Source organism: Zootoca vivipara, chromosome 2 (genome assembly GCF_965207765.1).
Source record: "Zootoca vivipara chromosome 2, rZooViv2.hap1.1, whole genome shotgun sequence".
NCBI lineage: Eukaryota > Metazoa > Chordata > Lepidosauria > Squamata > Lacertidae > Zootoca > Zootoca vivipara.
Window position 1 is genome coordinate 87,210,626 of NC_142584.1, and position 24,361 is coordinate 87,234,986.

Below are 24,361 nucleotides of genomic sequence, written 5' to 3' on the forward strand. Positions count from 1 at the left end.
AAGACTTATTTTTACATCATTTGATTTTGCTGTGTTGTAAATTTAAGCGGTGGGCACATCAAGGAATTTAAATGCATACAACATTTTGAGATTTTCCAGGCCATACAATTTATCATCAATTGAATAAAATGAAAATGTGAATCAAATGAAAAATGCTCATCAGACGGCTGTGTGTTTTTCATTTATTTAACAATCATCCAGGTTTTTATTTCAAGGACGCATTCCTTGGTAAAATTAAAATCCCAACAAAATTGATTCTTGGAATTGTAATTTCTTTGCTGCTAGTAAAAATAAGAAACAAAAATAAAAATCGTGACTCACAAACAACGGGAAATGTTCAGACACTGAAACTGAAATGTAATGGTTATTAGAACAGAATTATTCAGAGATATTCAGAAAACTCAGCTAAAGCAAGCATTTCATTGTAAAGCTTCTGGTAGTTTTGCTACAATGCTGGTAGCTGAAATTCTACCAGACTTTTGCTTATATGAAAGATAACCCTTTGTTATCTGTGAGTGCCTGGAGACGGTTGGGCGATGGATGGCGGCTAACGGATTGAAGTTGAATCCTGACAAGACAGAAGTACTGTTTGTGAGGGACAGGAGGCGGACAGGTGTGGAGGACTCCCTGGTTCTGAATGGGGTAACTGTGCCCCTGAAGGACCAGGTGCGCAGCCTGGGAGTCATTTTGGACTCACAGCTGTCCATGGAAGCGCAGGTTAATTCTGTGTCCAGGGCAGCTGTTTATCAGCTCCATCTGGTACGCAGGCTGAGACCCTACGTGCCTGCGGACTGTCTTGTCAGAGTGGTGCATGCTCTAGTTATCTCTAGCCTGGACTACTGCAATGCGCTCTATGTGGGGCTACCTTTGAAGGTGACCCGGAAACTACAACTAATCCAGAATGCGGCAGCTAGACTGCAGACTGGGAGCGGCCGCCGAGACCACATAACACTGGTCTTGAAAGATCTACATTGGCTCCCAGTACGTTTCCGAGCACAGTTCAAAGGGTTGGTGCTGACCTTTAAAGCCCTAAACGGCCTTGGTGCAGTATACCTAAAGGAGCGTCTCCTCCCCCATCGTTCTGCCCGGACACTGAGGTCCAGTGCTGAGGGCCTTCTGGCGGTTCCCTCGTTGCGAGAAGCCAAGTTGCAGGGAACCAGGCAGAGGGCCTTCTTAGTAGTGGCGCCCGCCCTGTGGAACGCCCTCCCATCAGATATCAAAGAGAAAAACAGCTACCAGATTTTTAGAAGACATCTGAAGGCAGCCCTGTTTAGGGAGGCTTTTAATGTTTAATAGATTAATTTATTTCATTTTTTCTGTTGGAAGCCGCCCAGAGTGGCTGGGGAAACCCAGCCAGATGGGCGGGGTATAAATTATTATTATTATTATTATTATTATTATTATTATTATTATTATTCGTTTTGGAGGACAGTTGTAGCCACATGAAGTATGCATGTGTGTACTTCTTGAATTGTTACGGATTTGCCTTGTAAAGTTTTCCTACGGTTCTCTCTCTTTCTCTTTCCTCTTCCATTTCCTCTTTCTCCCCCACCAAAAGAAGCAACCCACCTATTTGCTAATGCAACATGTTTTAGTGCGAATATTTTAGCTTTCAGCAGTCATTTTTAGATAACAGCTTATTTTGTAAGTAGTTCATCAAATAACTTGTGTTTCTACTAAAGGCAATTTATAATTTTACTTTGATGACACATTTTACTTCGACAGCTAAGCTAGCAGCAATAACAGAAGTCCCTTTTTTGTGTATAAAAAGCATTCCAGCTATTCTGTAGACTATATGTGGATGTAGTAGCAGTGCCATATTTTTTTCTTGTTATTATAGGTTCCTTTGTTAGGTAGAACTGAGAGACAGACCTAAAGGACCTTTGCGATACATTTTGATATGTTGGGGGAAGATTACCCACTATACCCTGGTTTGTTGTCTCTTGAAAGATTTCAGGATCCATTCAAATGTGACATGACGAATCCTGGTGGGTGCAGGGTCAGTGCACATTTTCCATCTCAGTGACTAATCAGGATTTGAAATGCAATTCAAACTGGGTTCAAAATATTGCCTGCAATGTTAGTCTTGGTGATGCTGAAGTAGGACAGAATTTGCACAGGGAAACCACAACCTGGAAGATGATCCTGACCTGCTAATACCTGGGGTGAGTTTATTTCTTTGGAGCTCAGTGTGCTTAAGTCTTTTATTTATTTTCATCAGCCAAAGATCCAATTTTATGGGCGTACTTCATATTTAAGCGCTGAAGGACATTCAGAGTGGTCTGGATCCACAGTCTGCAATAAAGAAAATCATTGTTTTAAATTTGAAGAAAAGCAGGGAGCTTCTGAAGAGAGGGAATTCTGGTGTCTGGGTGCAGCCACCAAGAAGGCCCTCTCCCGTTTCCCCAACAAGCATGACTGAGGGTCTCATGATCTGCCCTGCTCTAAATCATTGCTCTTCATCCGGCGGGTCATGTCTTTTCCCCAGTGGTTGTCACAAAGAGTTTTAGAAGTTACAGCAAAGAAGTCTCCATCCATTGTCAGAAAAAATAAGGAAGAAAGTTTGAAATAACTTAAAATGAAGCGAGATTGGTTTCCTTATAAAAGAATTGTGCATTCTTTTCACTGGCAAAGATGCAGGCTGTAGAATTCTATTTTTCATTCACTTGCATGCAGGGGCGTACCCAGGATCAAAACTAGGGGGGGGGGCAAGCCATGGTCATTCAGGGGCGGGGCCAAGACACGGGAGGGGAGGGGCCACGAAGTGGGAATGTGGGCGGGGCTACGGAGCCCAGGTGAAACTGACCTTTTTTTAGGGAGCTGACACCACGCTTACACATTATCTCTGCTTGGGAAAATAAAACAGGAAACATAAACAAACCTCAGTCAGTAAAGCATGAGACTCTTAATGTTGTGGTTTCAAGCCCCATGTTGGGCAAAATATTCCTGCATTGCAGGGGGTTGGACTAGATGATCCTGGTGGTTCCCATCCAACTATGTGAATGATTCTGTTGTATCTGAAGGGCTGTTCACAGGAAAGATAGAGCAAACTTGTTTTGGGAGAGATGCTTGTGCTGTGATTCCTGCACTGGAGGGGGTTGGTCTAGAGGACCCTCAGGGGTCCCTTCCAACCATCTAGTTCTGTGATCCTATGATTAAAATACTCCAATAAATATAAAAACAGGCTTCTCTGTGGCAGTCACTGGAAAGGGCTCCAGGGGCGGCCATCCCACAGAAAGTTTGGTATGTGCCCTGCCAAACCACCCTCTAGCCCAATCCCCATTCACCAGGTGAGACCTGGTGAGCTGAAGGAGTGCTCTGCAGTGGCAATGGGGCTGCCCAGGAGAGCTTGGCTGGGGATCTATCTATACCTATCTATAGGGCTGATTCATTTTATCTTAGGTAGGATTTAAAGATTAATAAACTGCCAGTGATCAAATCAAACCCAGCTCCTAATTTTAACCCCTCACCCCTCCTGGGAAGAAGAGAAATAAGGGGGGCAGGTGGAGAAGGTCATATGCAGATCTTCAGACATATTTTCTCTCCAGCAAAGACTTGATAGGTGGGGTGCCTTCTGTTCTTACAAAACTTGATTCCCCCCCCCACTTTAAAACGTACAAAAAGTTAAAATGCTGAAATAGATTGAATTTCACATCCACTTAATTGGATATTCCCTGGTTCTAGTATTATGAGAAGGATAAAAATCTCTCATTCCCACCCCCAATTACTTGCCTTTTTTCTAAAAGTTATAATGCCCCAGGTTTTGTAACATTTCCTCATAGGGGAATTGCTCCAACCCCTGGATCATATTGGTCACTCCCCCGCCCCGCCAATAATGTGCTTTGCTGCCATAGCAATAAGTATGCTCTCATAGACCCAACCTTCAGCAACATAGCCTTTCAGTTTTGTTCCGTGTACATGCTGTCAATTACTACCTGATAAACTGCAAATATGGTACTCACAGGTACATGATCCACTGAGTCAACCATTCATCCTATTATTTAATGTAAACTGCTTAGCTGCTTGTTTATAGTTGCTTTATACTAAGTCAATTGGTCAATCTTGTTTAGTATTGTCTACACTGACTGGCAGCAGCTTTCCGGAGTTTCTGACTCTACCTGGACATGCCTGCAACTGAACCGTCCCAGGGCAATGCAAGGCAGTTGATCTATACTGAGCTACAGCCCAGAAAGCATAAACCAGGAACCAGAGGAGCACTTAAGAAAGGACAATAACAGTTTGCTATAATTTGGCAAGCTTTGGATACCTAAACCAGCTCAAGAGAGGGGCTTGCATTTCTTTGAGGTGAAGAACTGAAGTACACAGGTTCTTCCTTTGAAACAAAAGAATGTCAGGGATTTGCAAGATGCAAATTAAATCCCTGCCCCCAGGCAAATCTACTTGGGGTGTGAATTGGATTTGAGCTCACAGCTCCTTCTTTATGTGGCTGTTGAGCTCAAACGAACAACGATGGGCTGGGCACAGGAGGAGCTGCTGCAAAAAAGATATTTTAAAAAGCAAAACTTTTGAGGCCATTTATCATACAGTAATAATTTTCACAATTTGCCAGACCAAAGTGAACTAAAAAGGAGGAAGAAGAAGAAGGAAGGAAGAGCTTGCAGGAAAACCTCCTTCAGTTTGACAGCGAGTCAGGGAGGGAGAGGAACAGCTTTGCTGAGGCTGCTGCTCACAACTTCAGCCGCTGCCTTGCCGGGTGGGGAGGGAGAGGGGAAGCCACTTTTCTGGGAGGGAAGGAGCCCCGCTGGGGCTGCGAGATAGGGAAGGAGCCAAAGGGAGAACAGCAGCTTTGCGGAGGCTGCTTCTCCCGACTCGAGCCGCTGCCTTGCCCGACAGTCAGGCGGGGAGGGAGGGGCAGGAGCCGCTTTTCAGGGAGCTGGTCGGCAAGCTGCCGTGTCGGGTGTTTATTTTATTTTAATTTTATTGCTTCTAGAGGGGGGCAGGAGCCCTAACCTGCCGGGTGCTGGGTACGCCCCTGCTTGCATGTTTTTCTTCTTGAGCTGGGAGCCATTCTGGGCTACCAGCTTCTACTAGGAAGCAGAGAGAGACATGTTATTTCCATTGTGTAAAATGGGTTTTATCTGATGCTGTGGTTCTGTTCAAACAAATAACATGATAGTTCTGTCACCATAAAAAAGCACTTGCAGATCTCTTGAATATGAGGATTGCATTAATGGCTAGGAGATCCTCTACAGCAGGCATGTCCAATGTCCAACAGGTAGATCGTGATCTACCAGTAGATCACTGGACGTCTGTGGTAGATCATTGGCTCCTCTCAAAGAAGCTGGACAAATGTGGCTCCCCTAAAAAAAGCTCAACATTTTATCTCCTCCCTGAAAAAACTCAACAAGTTTGACCCGAACCCCGCCCCCAAAATGGACCTTCTTCCTTCCTAAAAAAAGTTCAACAACTTTGACCTGAACCTCAAAAAACGGGATAGATCACTGCCAGTTTTTAACTCTGTAGATCACAGTCTCTTGGGAGTTGGCCACCCCTGCTCTACAGGTATACGCAGAATGCCTTCCTTTCCCTCTAACCTGTGGCTAATTTAATTTGCTCAAAGTTATTGTGTCTATTGATTTCCATAGCACTCACAACCTAACTTTTTTATTTTAAAAAATCACACTTATTAGCACACCAGCAATTATACATTTCATTGGTAGAGCATTTGCATCGCTTATTTTAGCTGAGCAGCTTTTGTAGCCAAGTTTGATGCATATTTTGAGTTCTTGTTAGAACTCATCTTCTACTGCTTCACATGTTTATCCAAGCTATGCACCAAGGTGTACAACAGCTCTCCTCTAGCACGAAACAGCAAATTTATTTTTCAGTTCTGATTTGGGGAAATGCCATGTTTAGACTTTCAGATCAATGATTTCTGTTTTCTGTCCAATTTTTATTGTCCTGTTCAATTACTGCCGTGCAGTTGAAGAAGCAACCATGTGCTAGGAATTAGTGACCATAAAGGTAGACATTGCTTCTGGGATTATGCATAGTTCGTGCTTTGCGTGTTAATTTGATGTGATCCAGCCTGGCACAGCTACGCTGGATGCCTGTGCAACCTTTGGCAGTAGAACTGAGATGATGCATAAACTGTGATGTTGGATTCCTGGAAACTGGCTTGCAGATTTAAGATGTCGTCTCACTTAGGAATAAGTGACATACATTTCACAATCATTTTTCTGGTGTACAACAACAACAACAACAACAACAACCTATATTTCTGTGCAAATAGAATTTTCTCCTAGTTCATTGAGTAAAATGTTGAACTTCAGCCCCAGTATGGAAACAGTTGAGGACTAGTTGCATTTTAATGGTGAGCAAAATGAAAGCATTTTGTGTGCAAAAACTGTTCTTATAAAATAATAGTTAGCAAAGACATGAATCATATGGTGGAGCTTGTGAGTCCATATTTGCCTGTCCACTTAGTAACAGGGAAATGATAGTAATCTCTCTCTCTATACAATATATATATATATATATATATATATATATATATATATATATATATATATATATATATATCTTTATTGGTTTCAAAAAGTAATAATTATATTTAAATAAAAAGAATATACAACCATAACATTATCGTTACATTGTCTTATTTCCCCTTACCATACCTCCCTCCTTCCCCTTCTTTTCCCTCCCTCTTCCCTTCCCCCTCTACTTCTGAACTTTTTCTAAGCTTATCCTTTTCTATATGTGATCTACATACCGTAATCTTATAATTACGTTTATTTCCTGAAACTTCTTTATATTCTATCATTGATCTATTCCTACATAGAACCTTTAGAAATCTGAGATGAGATCTGGTTTCTCCAATTTATCTTTTATATAATCTGTAAATGGTTTCTATTTTTTATTCTTCTTCTAATTTTATTCTTTAAATTTCTTCATACTTTATCGCCAAGTTATAATAATTAAATAATTTTGTTGCCATTCTTCTTTGCTTGGAACTTCAGTGGCCTTCCAATTTTTTTGCAATCAGTAATCTTGCAGCAGCTACAGCAGTGATGGCGAACCTATGACACGCGTGTCAGCACTGACACGCGTAGCCATTTTTGGTGACACGCGGCCGCATGCCGAGAAGGACGCATCTCTGGGGGCCTTGTGGACTTCTGGCGAGGCAAAGTGGGGATCGGCACGTTGTCACGGAGCTCTTGAAAACGGCCAGCGTACCTGCGCTCCCTGACCGGCTTCGGAGCTGCCGGGATTGCCACCGCCCTTGCGCAAACATCAGGGGAGCCCAGGGGAGCCACCGAAGCGAAGGGATCCCAAGGCCTGAGACAACCTACCTTGAGGCGCACTGGCGCCACGGAGAGGGAGGAGAAGGAAGGTCCCGACCTCGCCGCTTCAATCACTGCCAATACCGCCACCGTCAACGCCACTGCATTTAAAATAACAAAGCAATAATTTTTTTCCCTTTTTAAAACTTTTTTTGTTTTTTAAAAAAGTGACACACTGCCCGAGTTATGCTCGGGTTTTTTGGCGAATTTCGACACACCAAGCTCAAAAGGTTGCCCATCACTGAGCTACAGCCGAAGAGGCCAGATACCATCTTGGATGTGAGTCCTGGAATACCTGTTTGCTGCCTTGCAGACCTGGGAAGTTGGGGCCCTGACTGACTTCAGCTACGAAAACCTGAGGCTACCGAACTCTTGGACTGGGATATTGTTTAGGGTGGTGTTTTTTTGGGGGGGCTGTTATTCATTTTTGTATCTTTATGTTAGATCTTATATATAATACAGTATGTGGAAATTGTTTTGCTTATGTGCTTTTGATGTTTTGTTTATTGATCTTTCTGACATTAGTTAAGTTTCTAGATTTTTTCATGTAAGCCTTCTTGATCACGGTTAAAACTATAGAAAAGTGGCATGCAAATAAAATTATGTATGCCTACATACAAGCACGTTGTGGGTTCCTGTCAGTTAGCCTTAGGCTCAGGGGTTTCCAAGTCTCCAAGAGCGAACTCTGAGCCTTGGACCTGTTCCGGTTCCTCTGCTGCAGACTCTTGAGTCTGATTGAACCATATTGGAAGGGCCTTAACTCCCTCTTGAAGCCTGTCTGGACTTCAATATCTTTTTCACAGCCCCGCCACCTTCACAGGCACATTTGGTCAGGACATGAGAGAGGGCCTCCTTGGTGACTGTTCTCAGATTGTGGAACTCGATTCCACGGGAGGCTAGGCTGGCCCAGGCTCTGCTTTCATTTCACTGGCTGGCAAATAACTTTTTAGTTCCAAGAGGCCTTTGACCACTAATGGGCTGTTGTGACAAAGTCTTCTGAGGGTGGGTGTTGTACGTGTGTGTGTGTATGTGTGTGTGTGTCTGTGCACATGTATGTGTGTGCACTTTGGGTTTTCAGTGCTGTTTTTAATAGGGTTACTTATTTGATTGCTTTTCAAAAAATATTTTTGTTCTTTGTGTGTTTTAGTTATATCTGTTTTCATTTATGCTGTGAGCTGCCTTGAGTCCTGCGCTGAGAGAAAGGAAAGATATTGATTAAATAAACAATTAGCTGCTGAACTCTGTGGCTGTGGCACCTAGGCGAGATGGACCACCAGTGCGACTCAGTAGAAGGCAGTTCTGTAGGTCTTAGTGAAAGCATGAGGCTTTCACTTGCTGTGAAGGCACACTGGGAATTTAAAAACCCCTCAGTTAAATCCTTATATACTTTGAGTATAGAAAATAATTCGTGGGTGAGGAACCCTTTTCAGCCAAAGGCCTCATTTCCCTCATGGTCAGCATTCCAGGCAACTCATGCCAGTGAAAATCAAGCACCTTGTTGGATGTGACTCTTAATTTTCTACAGTAGGCTACATTCCAGCCACGAAAATGTCAACGGTTTCTACAGATGCCTGCCTACCTACTACCTCTTTAGCCAGTTAAGAAAGAGACCTTATCATAGTTCGAGGTCACATTCCAGTCAGATGAAAGCAGTCAAGGAGGGCATGGTGCAGGGTTGGTGAGCGCTGTGGCCTGAGAAGAGCGGGCAGGGCCTGGCAATAGTACTACGGGCCAGGTAGAATACTGGGCCTCATGTTCCCGACGCCTTAAATAAATGAATGTAATACTGTACATTTAAAAATGACAGCACTATAGCATGCTGTGTATAGATTTTTGGGCTTTGATCAATATACCCTTTTATCTTTTTAAATTCCTCCTCAGCATCCACTCCTGTTGTCTTCTGACTTTGCAATAGTAGCCTTTATTTATAGTAGCACTTTCCATTTTGAAATCTGAGGTTTTTATCCTACCATGGAAGAAAATGTAATTACCTTTTCTGACTGAGCAGAAATTCCTTTTCAAATTAAATGTTACAAGATGTCACTGGTATATTTATGTAATATTAAAAGGGGGAGCCATTTCCCCATAAGGCTCTGTATCTGTGCTTGCCCATTTCTGATCCTCATTATCATTGTTAACATTTCCACTTCTGCAACATTTAACAGTTTTCTTAACCTTTCAGATTCTTTTTTAATGCATTTATCTGATCTTATAACTTTGTTCCTGTCTTTTCGGCACATTCCTGATTAGCACTGGGACCATACGTTGTATCCAACTAAGTTCTACTCTCAGAGTAGACCCATAGCAGTCAACATACCTCAGTTAGTCAAGACTTTTAATGCATCTACTGTGATTAACGTTGGATACAACTTTACATGTGGTGGATGGCAGGAGACTGAAAGCGTCTGTAGATTTTGAGTTTTCTCTCCCCCCCCCCCAATATATTATATATTCAGATTACTGTTAATGTTTGAAAAGACACAGCATGAGGTTAGGGCATAAGCTTTTATTGCTTAAGGCTATTTTGTTCAAATCCCCACTTTGATCACGTATTTCCAGCTTCCTGTCTGGATCCATTGTTGGGAAAGCCAAAAGATACAATACTGGCTGCATGACTCCATCAGGCACCCTCAATATTGTTGTATTGTTCATTAGGACAAACTCATCATCTCCATTATAAACCAACCACATGTGGTTTCTCTCCTACATCAGTATAGATGGCTTAATAAGGCTTGCAGTGCCATATAATAAAGAAATTGAATGTTAAAGAATTTGTACAAAATTATCTCTTTGGGTATTAACTTTTGAGACAGAGGGGCTGCTCAGTTCCCCCTGATTTAGTCTTAAAAATCAGAACTGGATGTCCTTCAATAATGAATGCTTTAGCTAAACTCAAGTATGTGAATTTGATTTTTGTAATAAATGTCTGAGCTGCATGCAGGAGGCTGGATTAGAGAATCCTGAGTGGTTTCTTCTGACCTTTGGCTATGTTAATATTGCCTTATTTTAATAGATGTGATAAGCTGAAGATGGGGAGAAATTCTTTTTGATCTTTACAGAGACTACACTGTATTTATGACTCATAAGTCTTAAGATAACTACTATCCATTTCTGTTACATTCAGCTTTAAGATTATTTTTTCTCTTTTTTCCCCCTTTTCTTTTAGCAACAGTTTCCCAGATAAGAAAATGACGAAGAAAAAATCACAACAGTCTAGAAGCAGCTTGTTACTGCCTAAGCATAAGCGAAGAAAAGAATAGGAAAGTTCCTGGATACTACCTTGCATTAAGAAAACTTATAAACTATAACATACTTGTATAGGTAATCTTATCTATCCTGCTTTTCTTATACCTGCATCATTTGCCACCCATCACCCCTTTGCTCCATAATACCTGGGACTCACTTTCCTACCCACATCTTCCACCTGCTTAGACCTGGTATGAGCAATTACACTAAAGAAAATCTTGGGGATAGTTTGCAAAGTTACAACCAAGTGATGGATCTATCACTGCCTGATTTATCAGCCATAAGATTCCAGTCAAATTTCATTACCGATGAGATCTAGAGATTTGGCTTAAACAAACCTCATTTTTTGGAAAAAAAGAATACAGACGTTTTTAATATGCATAAAACATGATTGTTGTGGAAAAAATAACATTGAAAAACCTCATACAGTATACATGTATATATATATATTATTTGGACAAGAGGCCATTTATTTGGCATTCTGTAGTACTAGTGCACTTAATGCCAGCTTGCTTCTGGGATGTACTGTAAACTAATAAAATGTAAAACAAAAAACCACCAACCTTCTTTATTTTCCTCTCCAGTGTGTGTAAAATCTTTCTTTACTGCTTGTGGTATGGTTCCCTTGAGTCATTGGAGACATTCCTCCCACCTTTCTCATACATGTTGTCTGCAGCATACCTGATTTTGGTGAGGTCCACCACCTACAATGTGCATTTTTGCAAACTCTCCTTTTCATTTGAAAACTGCTCTTTACGCCCAGGTTTGTTTGTTTTTTGTTTTTTTTTATAATAAAACCCATTCCTGGATTTGGCATGAGAACAACATAAATGCGAAATGAGACCAAGTATGCTTTTTTTCTTCTAACAGACAATCTCCTTGACACTTTTCCTAAGCCTTATAAATGGGACTTCTACAACACGGCTGTTGGTTCCCCCCCCCCAAAAAAATTGCACTTTAGTACAAACAAGACTTTGGGCATAGTTCACTATATTTCTGCAGACTAAATAAAAAATAAATAACGCAACTACAGTATTATTATTTGAAGCCCTTCCTATTCTGAAGAATGACATACCGACAACAACAACCAGCTCAGTTTGGAGTAGAGGTGCTTTTGGCTGATAGTCTACCAGCTCAGAAAAGAGAATCCAACCTGTTCCTTATAGGTTTGCCCTTCTCTTTAAAGGCCCTGTTTTGGGATAGTCTTAGATCCAGCTTTGCTCTCAGGTGCCCATGTGGCACCCATAGCGTATAGTGTCTTTCACCAAGTCAGTGTACATGTGTTTGAGAACCATGGTTTGGCCAGATTCTGAGATGCTTATACATCAGCATTGAAAAACTCAAATACAGATCCTGTATGCAAGCCACAATTTCAATGTGAACCCATTTTAACTGATCAAATGAATAAGATGGATGAGATGCCCTAGGGCAGGCATAGGGAAACTCTGCCCTCCAGATGTTTTAGGACTACAACTCCCATCATCCCTAGCTAACAGGACCAGTGGTCAGGGATGATGGGAGTTGTAGTCCCAAAACATCTGGAGGGCCGAGTTTGCCTATGCCTGCCCTAGAGACTGGCCACACACCTTTAACTGGTGGCAACCATGGTGCAATCTATATTTGGCTTGATGTGAACAATCAACAATAAGCTTTTTTGTCACTGCATAAAATAGCAAAAAGGGGTTTTAAGGTAATTTACCTACCTAATAGGATGATAAATTCAAATGAGAACAGACATACATTTGATAACAGATATTATGAAACCTTTTTCTTAGAATAACACTCGATCACCATGCTTCATTATGCCTTCCAGATTTAAATATGTGCAGCAGACACAGAGGACCTTAAACTAGAGCCTCACATTGAAATACTAAGAGAATCTTGTGTGAGCCAGAACAATGAAGAATTATGAATTAGTATCCCAATCTCGTTGAATCTGTTTGCCATTTTTTCCTATTCATGGTTAGTTTTCTTGCTGCAGGTTGAGAGCTACCCATTGTCTGAGCATTTTACTTGAGTGAAATACAGTGGTACCTCGGTTTATGAACACAATTGGTTCTGGAAGTCTGTTCATAAACTGAAGCGTTCATAAACTGAAGCGAACTTTCCCATTGAAAGTAATGGAAAGTGAATTAATCCGTTCCAGATGGGTCCGCGGCGTTCATAAACCGAAAATTCATAAACCAAGGTGTTCATAAACTGAGGTTCCACTGTATATGAATATATGAAGCACTAAGGGCTCTTTCTTAATCATATTAAGGCAGTAGTTTCTAAACATTTTCCCCCCACAGTTCACTTGGAGGGTCTTGGTGGAACACTTAATGTTTTTTTCTGTCCATTGTAGCAATTGTAATGTGCTGTGCTAGATGCTGTATGGTTTTTAATTATATCTTTATTGCTTTTTATTTCTTTTATATTGCATTTCTGTTGTGATTTGAATTCTATAGAATTCAAATTGTATTGCAATAAAATACAGTAGAACAAATAGAAGAAGCAATAAAAATAGAATTTAAAATCTACTTGAATCTTAAATATGATCCATGTGCTGCCATCTCTTGTCTCCACCAACATGCTGCAGACCACTGGAATGAAACAGTTTGGGAACCTCTGATCTAAGATTAACAGATGGTTGCTCACCTTTGCAAAGGCTATTATTTCACCTCAAATCTTTCTCAAATCTTCCAGGGAGGAAGCTTTTTTTGGAAAAAGGACTCATACCTACTTGAGTATTCAACAATAGTATTAGTAATATTATGGTTAGTTCTTTTTGGCCTACTATGTGACCAAAATGTGAATTGAAATTTGCCAGGTTTGATGTGAATGATATATGAGTATGTTTGGGTGAGCTTTCTTGAGTTTACAGTCTGTGCATGTGATTGATTGATTGATTGATTGATTGATTACGGTTCTTGACCAGCACACATAAATATGCAATACATAAAACAATAAAAGAAAAACAGTAATAATCTAAAAATAGGCAATAAATATAGGTTTTAACAATTGTTTAAAAGAAAACTGATTAAAAGGAGTGTTACTACTTAGGGAGGTAGATTACAGCAATTAATAACACCGAGTCCTCTTTAGCTAGTGATATATGTGCATGTGATATATTCAACACAATGAATTTCTGCCCTATTTTACATTAATGAACCCCTTGCTCCTCTTTGAAGACAACAGCAGATTACCGTATAAAGTTGATCTCAGTTGACCAACAATGCTGAGTCCCTTTAAAAGTCCTTAAAATCCTGATATATGTGCAATGTTTGTGGATTGATGATCCCTTAAAAAAATAGGAAAAGAAAGATTGTGTGCTCCTAGACAGCCATGCAGAGAATCTGTGCTAGCTAAATGTTTCCATCTACATTGCAATCATTGCCTGTCAAAGTTAATTACTCATGGAAAGCTCTGAAACTTAACATCCCCAGAGCAAGAAACACCCAGGCTGTTTTAGTGTGGGCACTGTTGATTCAGTTAAACCCAATTCAGTTGTGCATGCATGTACATCTGAAGACGCACAATGTTTCATACATTGAACCACGACCCTGAGATTAAGAGTCTCATGCTACATTTAATGTTGTCTTGCACATCTGACATTTTTCATACTGACCACAGCACTATCTAGAAAAAGGGAACCCAATATTTTGTTTCTGTAGCGGGATTTGGTTCTAGGAAAGTAGTGTGTGTACCCCACACATTTTGTCACATTGTAAACTGTTTCCTATTATTGAGACACAAGTGGTATTTATTAAGAAAGTCCTGTCGCAGAACTCAGTTGATCTAGACCAGGCATCCCCAAACTTCATCCCTCCAGATGTTTTGGACTACAATTCCCATCATCCCTGACCACTGGTCCTGTTAGCTAGGGATCATGGGAGTTGTAGGCCAAAACATCTGGAGGGCTGCAGTTTGGGGATGCCTGATCTAGACTCAGTTTATAGTAGCAGTTGTAGGCCAAATCTAAATAAGCAAGCCTTGGTTGTGGAAACTTGTAGATAACCAGTTTCACTCAGTGACCCCTGTTTAAGCATGTGACCGTGCTTGACATAATCTGCATTAATTTCTCAGTCTTTGCACAAGGCTGAAGGAGGGAGAAAAATGAGGTAAAGAAATTGGCGATGAACATTGAAAGTAGATACAGTGGTACCTCGGGTTACAAACGCTTCAGGTTACAAACTCCGCTAACGCAGAAATAGTACCTCAGGTTAAGAACTTTGCTTCAGGATGAGAACGGAAATCGTGTTCTGGCGGCGCGACGGCAGCAGGAGGCCCCATTAGCCAAAATGGTGCTTCAGGTAAAGAACAGTTTCAGGTTAAGAATGGACCTCCGGAACGAATTAAGTTCTTAACCTGAGGTACCACTGTACAACACCTAACCAATGATTATACAACACTTAGCTCTGCTGCATTCACAGAAGGCAATTTAGAGTTCAAGGGGCTGTATTTAATGTGTCTGGTTTTTTTATTTTTGTTTTTAGCATTTTGAGGGGAGCATGTACTTGTCTGTGGAGTTCTGAATACATTGAATTGTAGTGTACCTTAAATTTAAAAAAGGAATTTCCTTGGCAGCCTGATTTAGGGCTGACAAGCAAGTTAAAAAATAATGTGTTTATAGATGTAGATATATAATAAGCTATTGGAGAAATCCTTGGGATTCCAGTGGCCATTGAAATTGCAGCACTCTTCAAATGTGCCAGAAGAATTTGCTTAACCAAAGGAAACCCTGTAATCTAGATCTCTAGAAGTCCATTTTTGAAAAGTATGCTGCGCAAAAATGCTGGGAGCTGAAGAAAAACACTTCTTCAAATAAAGCTTTCCGTGACTGACTTCTCAGAGAACTCCTGGTGGTTGCATATCACAGAGTCCGAAGGCAGCAAAGCTGTTGGTTGTTTCTCCCCCCCCCCCTTCAAGAGAGCTTGAGAGCTTGTGCTTTTCTGTTGTATGCAGTTTGGGGTGGGGTGTGGGGAAGCAGTGGTGGAATGAAGGAGCTCTTCAGGACGAAAGCTGCTTTTATCTCCTTGAAAAGGAGTTGTGAGATTTAGAACCGTGCTCGCTCCCCATGGCTAAATCATACTGTTCACCACAGTGGTTGAACCGCTAGCTGTTTTATATTGTGTGTTTGTTTCTTTGCTGTAGCCCCTCAAAAAATAATATGCATATATATAAGGCCATGTTGTGATCCAGAAAATAACTTGGTATTCGGCTTGCAGAAGCTGAAACAGCAATCTCGCTGTATTTGTTTTTGCAAAACATTTCGGCTACCTTATTAATCTTCTGAGTGGGAAATCACTGCTTAATAGTCTTGTTCTGTAGCGTTTTTAAATTAGCATGGTGTAGGGATCCAGGATAAGGGATCCAGGTTTGACCTACCTGTGTAGACAGAGCTACATTCCATCTCACGTAATACATGTTGCCACTTGCAGGGAACAATTGATTGGGGTGGGGTGGGGTGGGGAGCAAGGGACGGTTTGTTTTGTGGCTGCCAGTTCTTCTTCCCTGCAAATCTTCCCCTAAGGCTGCCCTGCCACTCTGCTTAGACTTACTTCCTTTTAAAACCAGCTTGGGAAAACTCATTTAAAACACGCTAGGGGGCATTTGCATGAGAGATCGAACCAAGCATCATTTCTTTCCCTGCAGATGTCCTCTGCAACTGTCACTTCATGCCCACATTTGCCTCATGAAGGAAGCACAGAGTTCACGTACCCTGTGTTTTAGGCTGTTTGGGTGTATTGTGGGCGATATGATGAGGACTTTTCTTCTTGTCTTCTTGAAGCTGCCTCCAAGTCTTTCTCCTCACGCCATGTGGAGTGTTATGTTTTTTTATCCAGATGTTGGCAGCTTGTCCGGGTAATCCTGCCTTCCAACCACTGGCACGGTAAACATCGAAGAGCAGGATCTCACTTGTGTCTGTTCATAACTATTGCCCTGAGGGGGGGGGGATGTGAAAGCATCTCAGATTCTAAATAAAAAGCAGTCACAATTTCATAAAATAGGCTAGATATTGAATATAAAAATGTAGCTTTATGTTTTGCATCTGGTAGAGGGATGTTTTATCAGGCATGTACTGGGGTAGGGAAGGAGAGATTGTCATATATCTTAGAATACATTACTATGAAACTGGGAACCAGGTAAGCCTGGTTGCCTTAGAACAGGCATCCCCAAACTTCGGCCCTCCAGATGTTTAGGGCTACAATTCCCATCGTCCCTGACCACTGGTCCTGTTAGCCTAGGGATCATGGGAGCTGTAGGCCAAAACATCCGGAGGGCCGCAGTTTGGGGATGCCTGCTTTAGAAGAAGGCGACTGGGAAGTCGTCATTTCATTTAGCAACAGAATTAAAGGCTCAGACATTTGACCCAAAGTTTCCTCCAATAAAACTCATTTCATACCATCATGGTTTATTTTAAAAGGCCCTGAAATTAAACACAAGATGCTTAAATGCAGCACAATGCTGCTATTATAAAGATGGGTCACTTTATACTTTTGATACACCAAATAGCAACAGTCATATGGGTGTCATTATTAACACCCTTGGCTGCCAATATTAAGTTTGTCTTTTTGAGTTACATAGTTTCTTCTTGTAAAACATGTTTCATGACACAAATCTGTAGTTGGGGAAACTTCAACTCATCATCCTTCAGGGTGGGCTAACCATTTGCCAGGACACATAATATACTTCTGTCATTGGGGAATCAGTTGTGCTGTTTCAACACTTTTTGATTTTTCACGGCATATGTGCAGATTAGGAAGTGTTTCAGCGTAGATTGGCCTTGTCTCTAGAATCATGGCTGTTGGGACCAGTTCAGGTTATTCTGTCTGGATGGTTTTTTCCCCACTGGGAACTGATCTGTGTTCATGTGGAGACTTCCTTGCAATGGCAAGTTCTCATTGAGTAGAAGAAGACGTCTTCAGATGTTTGCACCAACTCATGGACCCCCTTGGGTAAGAGTGGGAGCATGTTTGATGCCAGGGGGTTGACACAGCAGTCTAAGGCTCACCCTTCTCTGGCTCTGCCTGCACATTTCAGACTACAGGTAATGTATTGCATCTACAATTCCTCTACAATTCCTCTACAGTGTAAATACAAAATTCTCGGCATTTGGAAAATAACATGTCAGGGAGAGAGTTGGGCTTCAATATGGTATTCTAGTTTTCTAAGTTAGGGGAAAACAAAATAAAAAAATCCTTCCAGTAGCACCTTAGAGACCAATTAAGTTTGTCATACCTATGACAAACTTAGTTGATCTCTAAGGTGCTACTGGAAGGATTTTTTTTATTTTGTTTTGACTGCGTCAGACCAACACGGCTACCTACCTGTAACTAAGTTAAGGGAGTTCTGTGTGGGAGATCATGCAGTTTCCTCAGTGGCACCCAGGTGGCATAGTTGAAACAGGGTTGTACCATGTAATTATTTCGAATGAGTTTGGAAGGCTCTGAGAGGGAATGTTGCTGCTTTTGCTTGAAGGCATTCTCAGTTTCAGGCTACAATGGAGTGCAGGATGCTTTTTACTTAGTGGGGGGTATATTTATTTGAAGTACTGTATAAGTTTAAATCCTGATTCTTAGGTAACACACATAGAAGAGAGTTCAGGGCAACTCAAGGGGCCAATGACCTATGTCCGCAAATAAGGCCCGGGGGCCGGATGCGGCCCAATTGCCTTCTGAAATATACTCGGAGTCGAGAGTGAATTTCATGCTCTTTATTCAGCTCATATTCATCAAGGAGAAGAAGAGAAGACGAATGGCTCTTTTCCCAAAACCATCTGCTTATATACATTATTTACACAATGGGCCTTGCGTGATTGGCTACTTCAGGGCTACACCTGTGGGCCAATTATATTGTGGATTGACTTCTGCCTGCAGCCTGATTGGCTGCTCCTACAGGCCAATCAGGTAGCAGATTCACTTCTGCCAGCCGCCTGATTGGCTGCTCCAGCAGGCCAATCAGGTTGCGGATTCACTTCCACCTGGAGTTGGATTGGGTAGCTCCCGCTGATTCTGAATCCTATTGTTCTAGGATTCAGCTCAGTACATAACACCCCTCCCCTCTAAGTTCCAGTCCTGCCCGGGAAGTTGCATTCGTAGTCCCCAAGGTCTGCTGGCCGCCTCCGTGTGCGTTGTGGCCTGGGGTGTTCCTTGGTCAGGGGTTCTGGTTCTGGTTCGTGTTCCGAGGCTGCTGGCTGTGCCGGGGCTGTCTGGTCTGGCGCCACTGAACCACTAGGTTGTGACTCTGGTTCCGGTGTCCTTCCAGCCTCGGGGCGCCCCTCTGTGCCTACTGCTTCTGCTTCCCCTGCCCACCCCTCTCGCTCTACAGGCCTCACTGCCCTGCTGTCCCCTTGGGACCCCTCTGTCCCGCTCTCCTCCCGGGTTCCTCCTGGGAATCGTCGCCGTAGCTGGTCGCAGTGGCGGCGCCAACATTGCCCCCCTTCCGTTAGTACCTCGTACGACACGGGACCGGTCACCTTGGTGACTGTGGCGGGTACCCATGCTGGGCCTGCCCCAAAATTCTTTGCATACACTGGGTCCTGGGCCACAAATGTCCGGGGGTTCCTGCCTTTCCCCACCACTACCTCATCCTGAGCTCTGTCGGGGTGAAGTCGGTCCAGTCTAGTTGCAAGGCGCCGGCCCATGAGTAGTTCAGCTGGGCTCCGGCCCGTCGTTGTGCTTGGGGTGCTGTGCTGTGCTAGAAGAAATGCGGCAAGGCGGTATTCCCAGTCCCCTTGTGTTATGCGGCGGAGGCTGTCCTTGGTGGTCCGCACCATGCGCTCCGCTTGGCCATTGGTGGCAGGGTGGAATGGTGCTGAGCGGATGTGGCGGATGGCGTTCTGCGCTGTGAAGGTCTGGAACTCCTCTGACGTGAATGCGGTTCCATTGTCCGAGACGAGGGTGTCAGGGAGCCCGTGGGTTGCAAACAGCTTACGTAGTACCCGGATGGCTGCCGCCGTAGAAGTGGACGGTACCAGTGCGACCTCCAGCCATTTGGTGTAGGAATCCACCACTATGAAGAATGTTTTTCCCTGGAAGGGGCCAGCGAAGTCCACGTGCAAGCGTGACCATGGATGTCGGGCGGACTCCCAGGGCTGGACTGGGGCCCTTGGGGGATCCGGGCGGGATTCTTGGCAGGTCTGGCAGTGTTGGACCCAGGCCTCTATCTCTCTGTCAATCCCCGGCCACCACACATAACTCCTGGCAAGGGCCTTCATCCTCACTACCCCTGGGTGTGTCTCGTGTAGGGCTGTGAGGACCCTTTTGCGGAGGGGCTGGGGAACAACAACCCTGCTTCCCCATAACAGGCACCCCTTGTGGGCTGACAGTTCATGTTTGCGGTTTGTGTAGCCAGCGAATTCTGGCCCGGGGCTGCTGCTGGGCCATCCTCGCCACACCCAGTCCAGGACCCGGGAGATGACCCTATCTTTTGTGGAATGGTGCGCAACTTCTTGTGCCTGAATGGGTCGGTCGGGAAGCAGCTCCAGGGTCATAACCTCTTGCGCAGGCGCTGGGTCGGGGCCTGTTTCTGGTAGTGGTAGCCTGCTGAGTGCGTCTGCGTGGCCCATCGCCTTCCCAGGGCGGTGGATTAGTGCATACTGGTAGCCGGCAAGGAAAATTGACCACCTGAGGACACGTGGAGACAACACTTGGGGGGTCTGCTTCTCGGGGGCAAACAGGCCAAGCAACGGCTTGTGGTCAGTCACTATGGTAAAGGGCCGCCCGTACAAGAAATCATGGAATTTTTTTACGCCCTTCACGATTGCCAGACCCTCCTTGTCAATCTGTGAGTAGTTTCGTTCGGCTGCAGCAAGCGTCTGGGAGAAGTATGCCACCGGCACCTCTCTTCCATCCGGGAGTTGGTGTCCCAGGACAGCGCCGATGCCATAGGGAGAGGCGTCGCATGCCAGCACCACTGGCAGCCTCTCGTCGAAGTGTGCCAAGACCGAGTTTGAGACGAGCAAGTCCTTGACTGCCTGGAATGCGGCCCTTTGTCGCTGGCCCCACACCCAAGGGGCCCTTTTATCTAGGAGTCTGTGTAGGGGCTCCGCTACCGCTGCCTTATGGGGAAGGAAGGCATGGTAAAAGTTCAATAGTCCCAAGAATGACTGAAGTTCGGGCTTGCTCTTGGGAGCTGGGGCCTCACAAATGGCCCGTACCTTGTCACCGGTTGGATGGACCCCTTCTGCGTCCACCTTAAATCCCAGAAAGTCCACCTGCGGCACTCCCAGTAAACACTTTTCCCGCTTCACCTTGAGGCCCGCCGTCTGGAAACGGTGCAGGACGGAGCGGAGGCGGTCCTCAAATTCCTCTGGTGTGGGCCCGGCGATCAGTACATCATCGAAGAAGGGGGTGACGCCAGGAATCCCTTTAAGGAGAGAGTCCATTAGATTCTGGAATATGCCTGGTGCCACGCTAACGCCAAATTGCAGCCGCTTTACTCTGAATGCCCCTCTGTGCGTCACAATCGTCTGAGCCTCTGCTGTGGCTTCGTCCACAGGCAACTGTTGATACGCTTGGGCCAAGTCCAGTTTGCCAAAGATTTTTGACCCAGCCAGGGTGGCGAGGACATGGCTGACCACTGGCACTGGGTATGCATGGGCCGTGAGAGCCTTGTTTATGGTGCATTTGTAGTCTGCACAGATGCGGACCGAACCGTTAGGCTTGACGGGTGTGACAATTGGAGTTTCCCAGGGGGCGTTGGGCACCGGCTCCAGCACTCCTTGCTCCACGAGCCGGTCCAATTCCTCGTCTATGCGGGGTTTCAGGGCGAACGGGACCCGGCGGGCCTTGTGCCTGATGGGTCGTACAGCGGGGTCTAGCTGTAGGGCAATGGGGGGTCCTGTATATCGTCCCAATGCCCCATCGAAAACCCCTGGAAACTCTTTGCATATGGCGTCCACGTCCACTTGTAAGCTAGTGCGGTTCACCCCGGTAACGGCTAGCCCCAGAGGTCCAAACCATGCCAGTCCCAGTAAGCTAACGTAGGGGCCCTTAACTACCAGCAAGTCCAATTGTTGCTTTCGCCCTCGATATTGCACCCTGAAGGTCCCCACCCCCATTGTAGGGACCTTACGTTTCTGGAAGTCCCGGAGGGTGAATGGGGCCGGCCTTAGTTTGGGACCCCCATTAGGGCACAGTTCCCTTAATGTTCGGGCCGAGATTATGGATAGAGTTGAACCCGTGTCCAGCTCCATGCGGCATGGGGCTTCCTCTATCTGTACCTCTATATAAATTTTCTCTGTGCTGGGATGGGGCAACTGGAATACCTGGTAGTCCGTGATCTCCGTCGAGTTGCCTTGGTGCATGGTGCCGTGTGACCTGGGGCTCCTGGGTCGGTCATCTGATGCTTGTCGACGGGTGAGTCGAGCCCGACACACCCGGGCGATGTGTCCCAATTTTCTGCACTGCCTGCACTCTGCGTTGCGGAAACGACAGGTCCTCCTCTCGTGGTTCTCCCCGCAGCTTGCACAGTTCCCTCCTTCTCGTCAAGGCTGCTGTGGTGTGTGTGCTGCTTGAGTGCGCCGCTGTACTCGGTGTACTTCCTCCCTGTCAGATTCGGATTCGTCGGTGAGGTCTTCGTGGTAGACCCTCGGTTGGGATGGCGGGGCCGGTCGTGCCTCTTGCGTTGACCTCTCGGCGGCTTCAGTTGCCAGGGCTTCCTCCAGAGCAATCTGGAACGTGAGGTCTTTTTTGGCGTAGAGGCGTCGTTGCAACATCTCGTCCCTCAGGCCACCGACGAGGCGGTCACGAAGCATGTTCTCCAACTCTGAGAAGTTGCATAACCGGGCGGCTTGGCGGAGGGAGGTCACAAACCCAGTTATGGTTTCCCCTGGGGCTTGCCGCTTTGCGTAGAAGGCATTTCGGCAAGCTACCACCGAGGGCTGTGGTGAAAAGTGCTCCTTCAGCCGTTCCATTATTGTTTTGTAAGAGACGGTAGCGACATCTCTAGGTGCAAGGAGAGCCCGGGCGATTTCAAACGTCTCCTCTCCACAGACGCTGAAGAATGTCGCCCTCTTCATGGCATCGTTGGTGACTTCTTTCGCTTGCAGGAGGAAGTTGAAACGGGCGGCGTACCCTTCCCAGTCTCCTGATGCTGGTTTGAATGGCAAGAAGCTGCTGTCGGTTGCCATTCTGGGTTCCTTGGGTCCTGGAGCTGAAGCCTGGATGCACGGTGCGATGCAGCGGTGCAGCAGGTGGCGGTGCTGCGGTGCAGTGCGTGGTGGCGGTCAGCTCAGCAGGATCCCATCCTCGTCGCCAGTGAAATATACTCGGAGTCGAGAGTGAATTTCATGCTCTTTATTCAGCTCATATTCATCAAGGAGAAGAAGAGAAGACGAATGGCTCTTTTCCCAAAACCATCTGCTTATATACATTATTTACACAATGGGCCTTGCGCGATTGGCTACTTCAGGGCTACACCTGTGGGCCAATTATATTGTGGATTGACTTCTGCCTGCAGCCTGATTGGCTGCTCCTACAGGCCAATCAGGTAGCAGATTCACTTCTGCCAGCCGCCTGATTGGCTGCTCCAGCAGGCCAATCAGGTTGCGGATTCACTTCCACCTGGAGTTGGATTGGGTAGCTCCCGCTGATTCTGAATCCTATTGTTCTAGGATTCAGCTCAGTACATAACACCTTCTAAATCTGGCCCATGGACGGTCTGGGAATCAGCATGTTTTTACATGAGTAGAATGCATCCTTTTATTTAAAATGCATCTCTGGGTTATTTGTGGGGCATAGGAATTCATTCCCCCCCCCCAAATATAGTCCGGCCCCCCACAAGGTCTGAAGGACAGTGGACCAGCCCCCTGCTGAAAAAGTTTGCTGACCCCTGACCTATGTGGCATTTTACAGTTATTGCATTGAGATTGTGGAATTGGCCTTTAAAGGGCGGGGGGACTGTAAGGCACACCATTTGGTTTAGCTGGCTGTACAGGGGCTAAAGTTTGATTTGATTTGATTTGATTCAATAAACCATTTCCATTCTTTTATAAAAAGTTTTGTTATCTTGATTTCTTATTCTTCCAGTAAGTTTTTGCCGTTTTTACATATTCCATAAGTTTTTGTATCCATTCTTCCTTTGCTGGGACTTCTGCTTCTTTCCATTTGGGGGTGAGGAACAATCTTGCTGCTGTAGTCACATACATAAATTTCTATACGCTTTAGGTAGTCCCTAAATAATTCCCAAAAGAAAAGCTTCTGTTTTTTGTTTTTGTTTTTTACAAACGTTATTTTAAACATCCTTTTCAATTCATTATATATAATTTCCCTTACTACAAGACCACCACATATGATAAAAGGAACCTTCTTTCTCTTTGCATTTCCAACACTTGTTTGATTTAGATTTATACATTTTTGCCAATTTACTTGGTGTTAGATACCATCAATATATCATTTTCATACCATTTTCTCTTAGACCATAAAATGCTGTAAATTTTATATCCATATTTCACAATCGTTCCCATGCTTCCATGTCTATATTATGACCAATACCTATTGCCCAGTGTATCATTGCGGATTTTACTTGCTCATCCTTTGTCTCCCATTCCAATAATATTTTATACATTTTAAACAACACTTTTACATTACATTCCAACAGGTTCCTCTCCAGTTGTGATATTTATTCCCCAAACCCTCGTATCCTATCTCTCTTAAATACTTCATTCAAATGATGATATGGTAACCATGTTGTTAATTTTCTTGATAATTCCTTAAATTCGAGATTGTTATTTAAATATCTGACACAACTGCATGTATCCTTGGAAACTTCTTTTTGGAACACCAGTTGGATTTCACACTATGAAGGCGACAAAACAAGTACGTACA

At 44.3% G+C, this 24,361-nt stretch overlaps 1 protein-coding gene across 7 annotated transcripts in view; it reads left to right on the plus strand.

Moving 5' to 3' along the window:
- Positions 1–11,006, plus strand: part of RAD18 (RAD18 E3 ubiquitin protein ligase) — a 100,905-nt gene extending 89,899 nt beyond the window's left edge. For 5 of the 7 annotated variants that reach the window (XM_088662365.1, XM_088662366.1, XM_035106574.3 and 2 more), the window contains one exon: positions 10,471–11,006. In XM_088662365.1, coding sequence (XP_088518491.1) covers positions 10,471–10,564 — 94 coding nt within the window. In that variant the 3' untranslated portion in view covers positions 10,565–11,006. The remainder of the gene's footprint in view (positions 1–10,470) is intronic. The other 2 variants (XM_088662362.1, XM_088662363.1) reach the window with 2 other exon arrangements.
- The last annotated feature ends 13,355 nt before the right edge of the window (positions 11,007–24,361 follow it).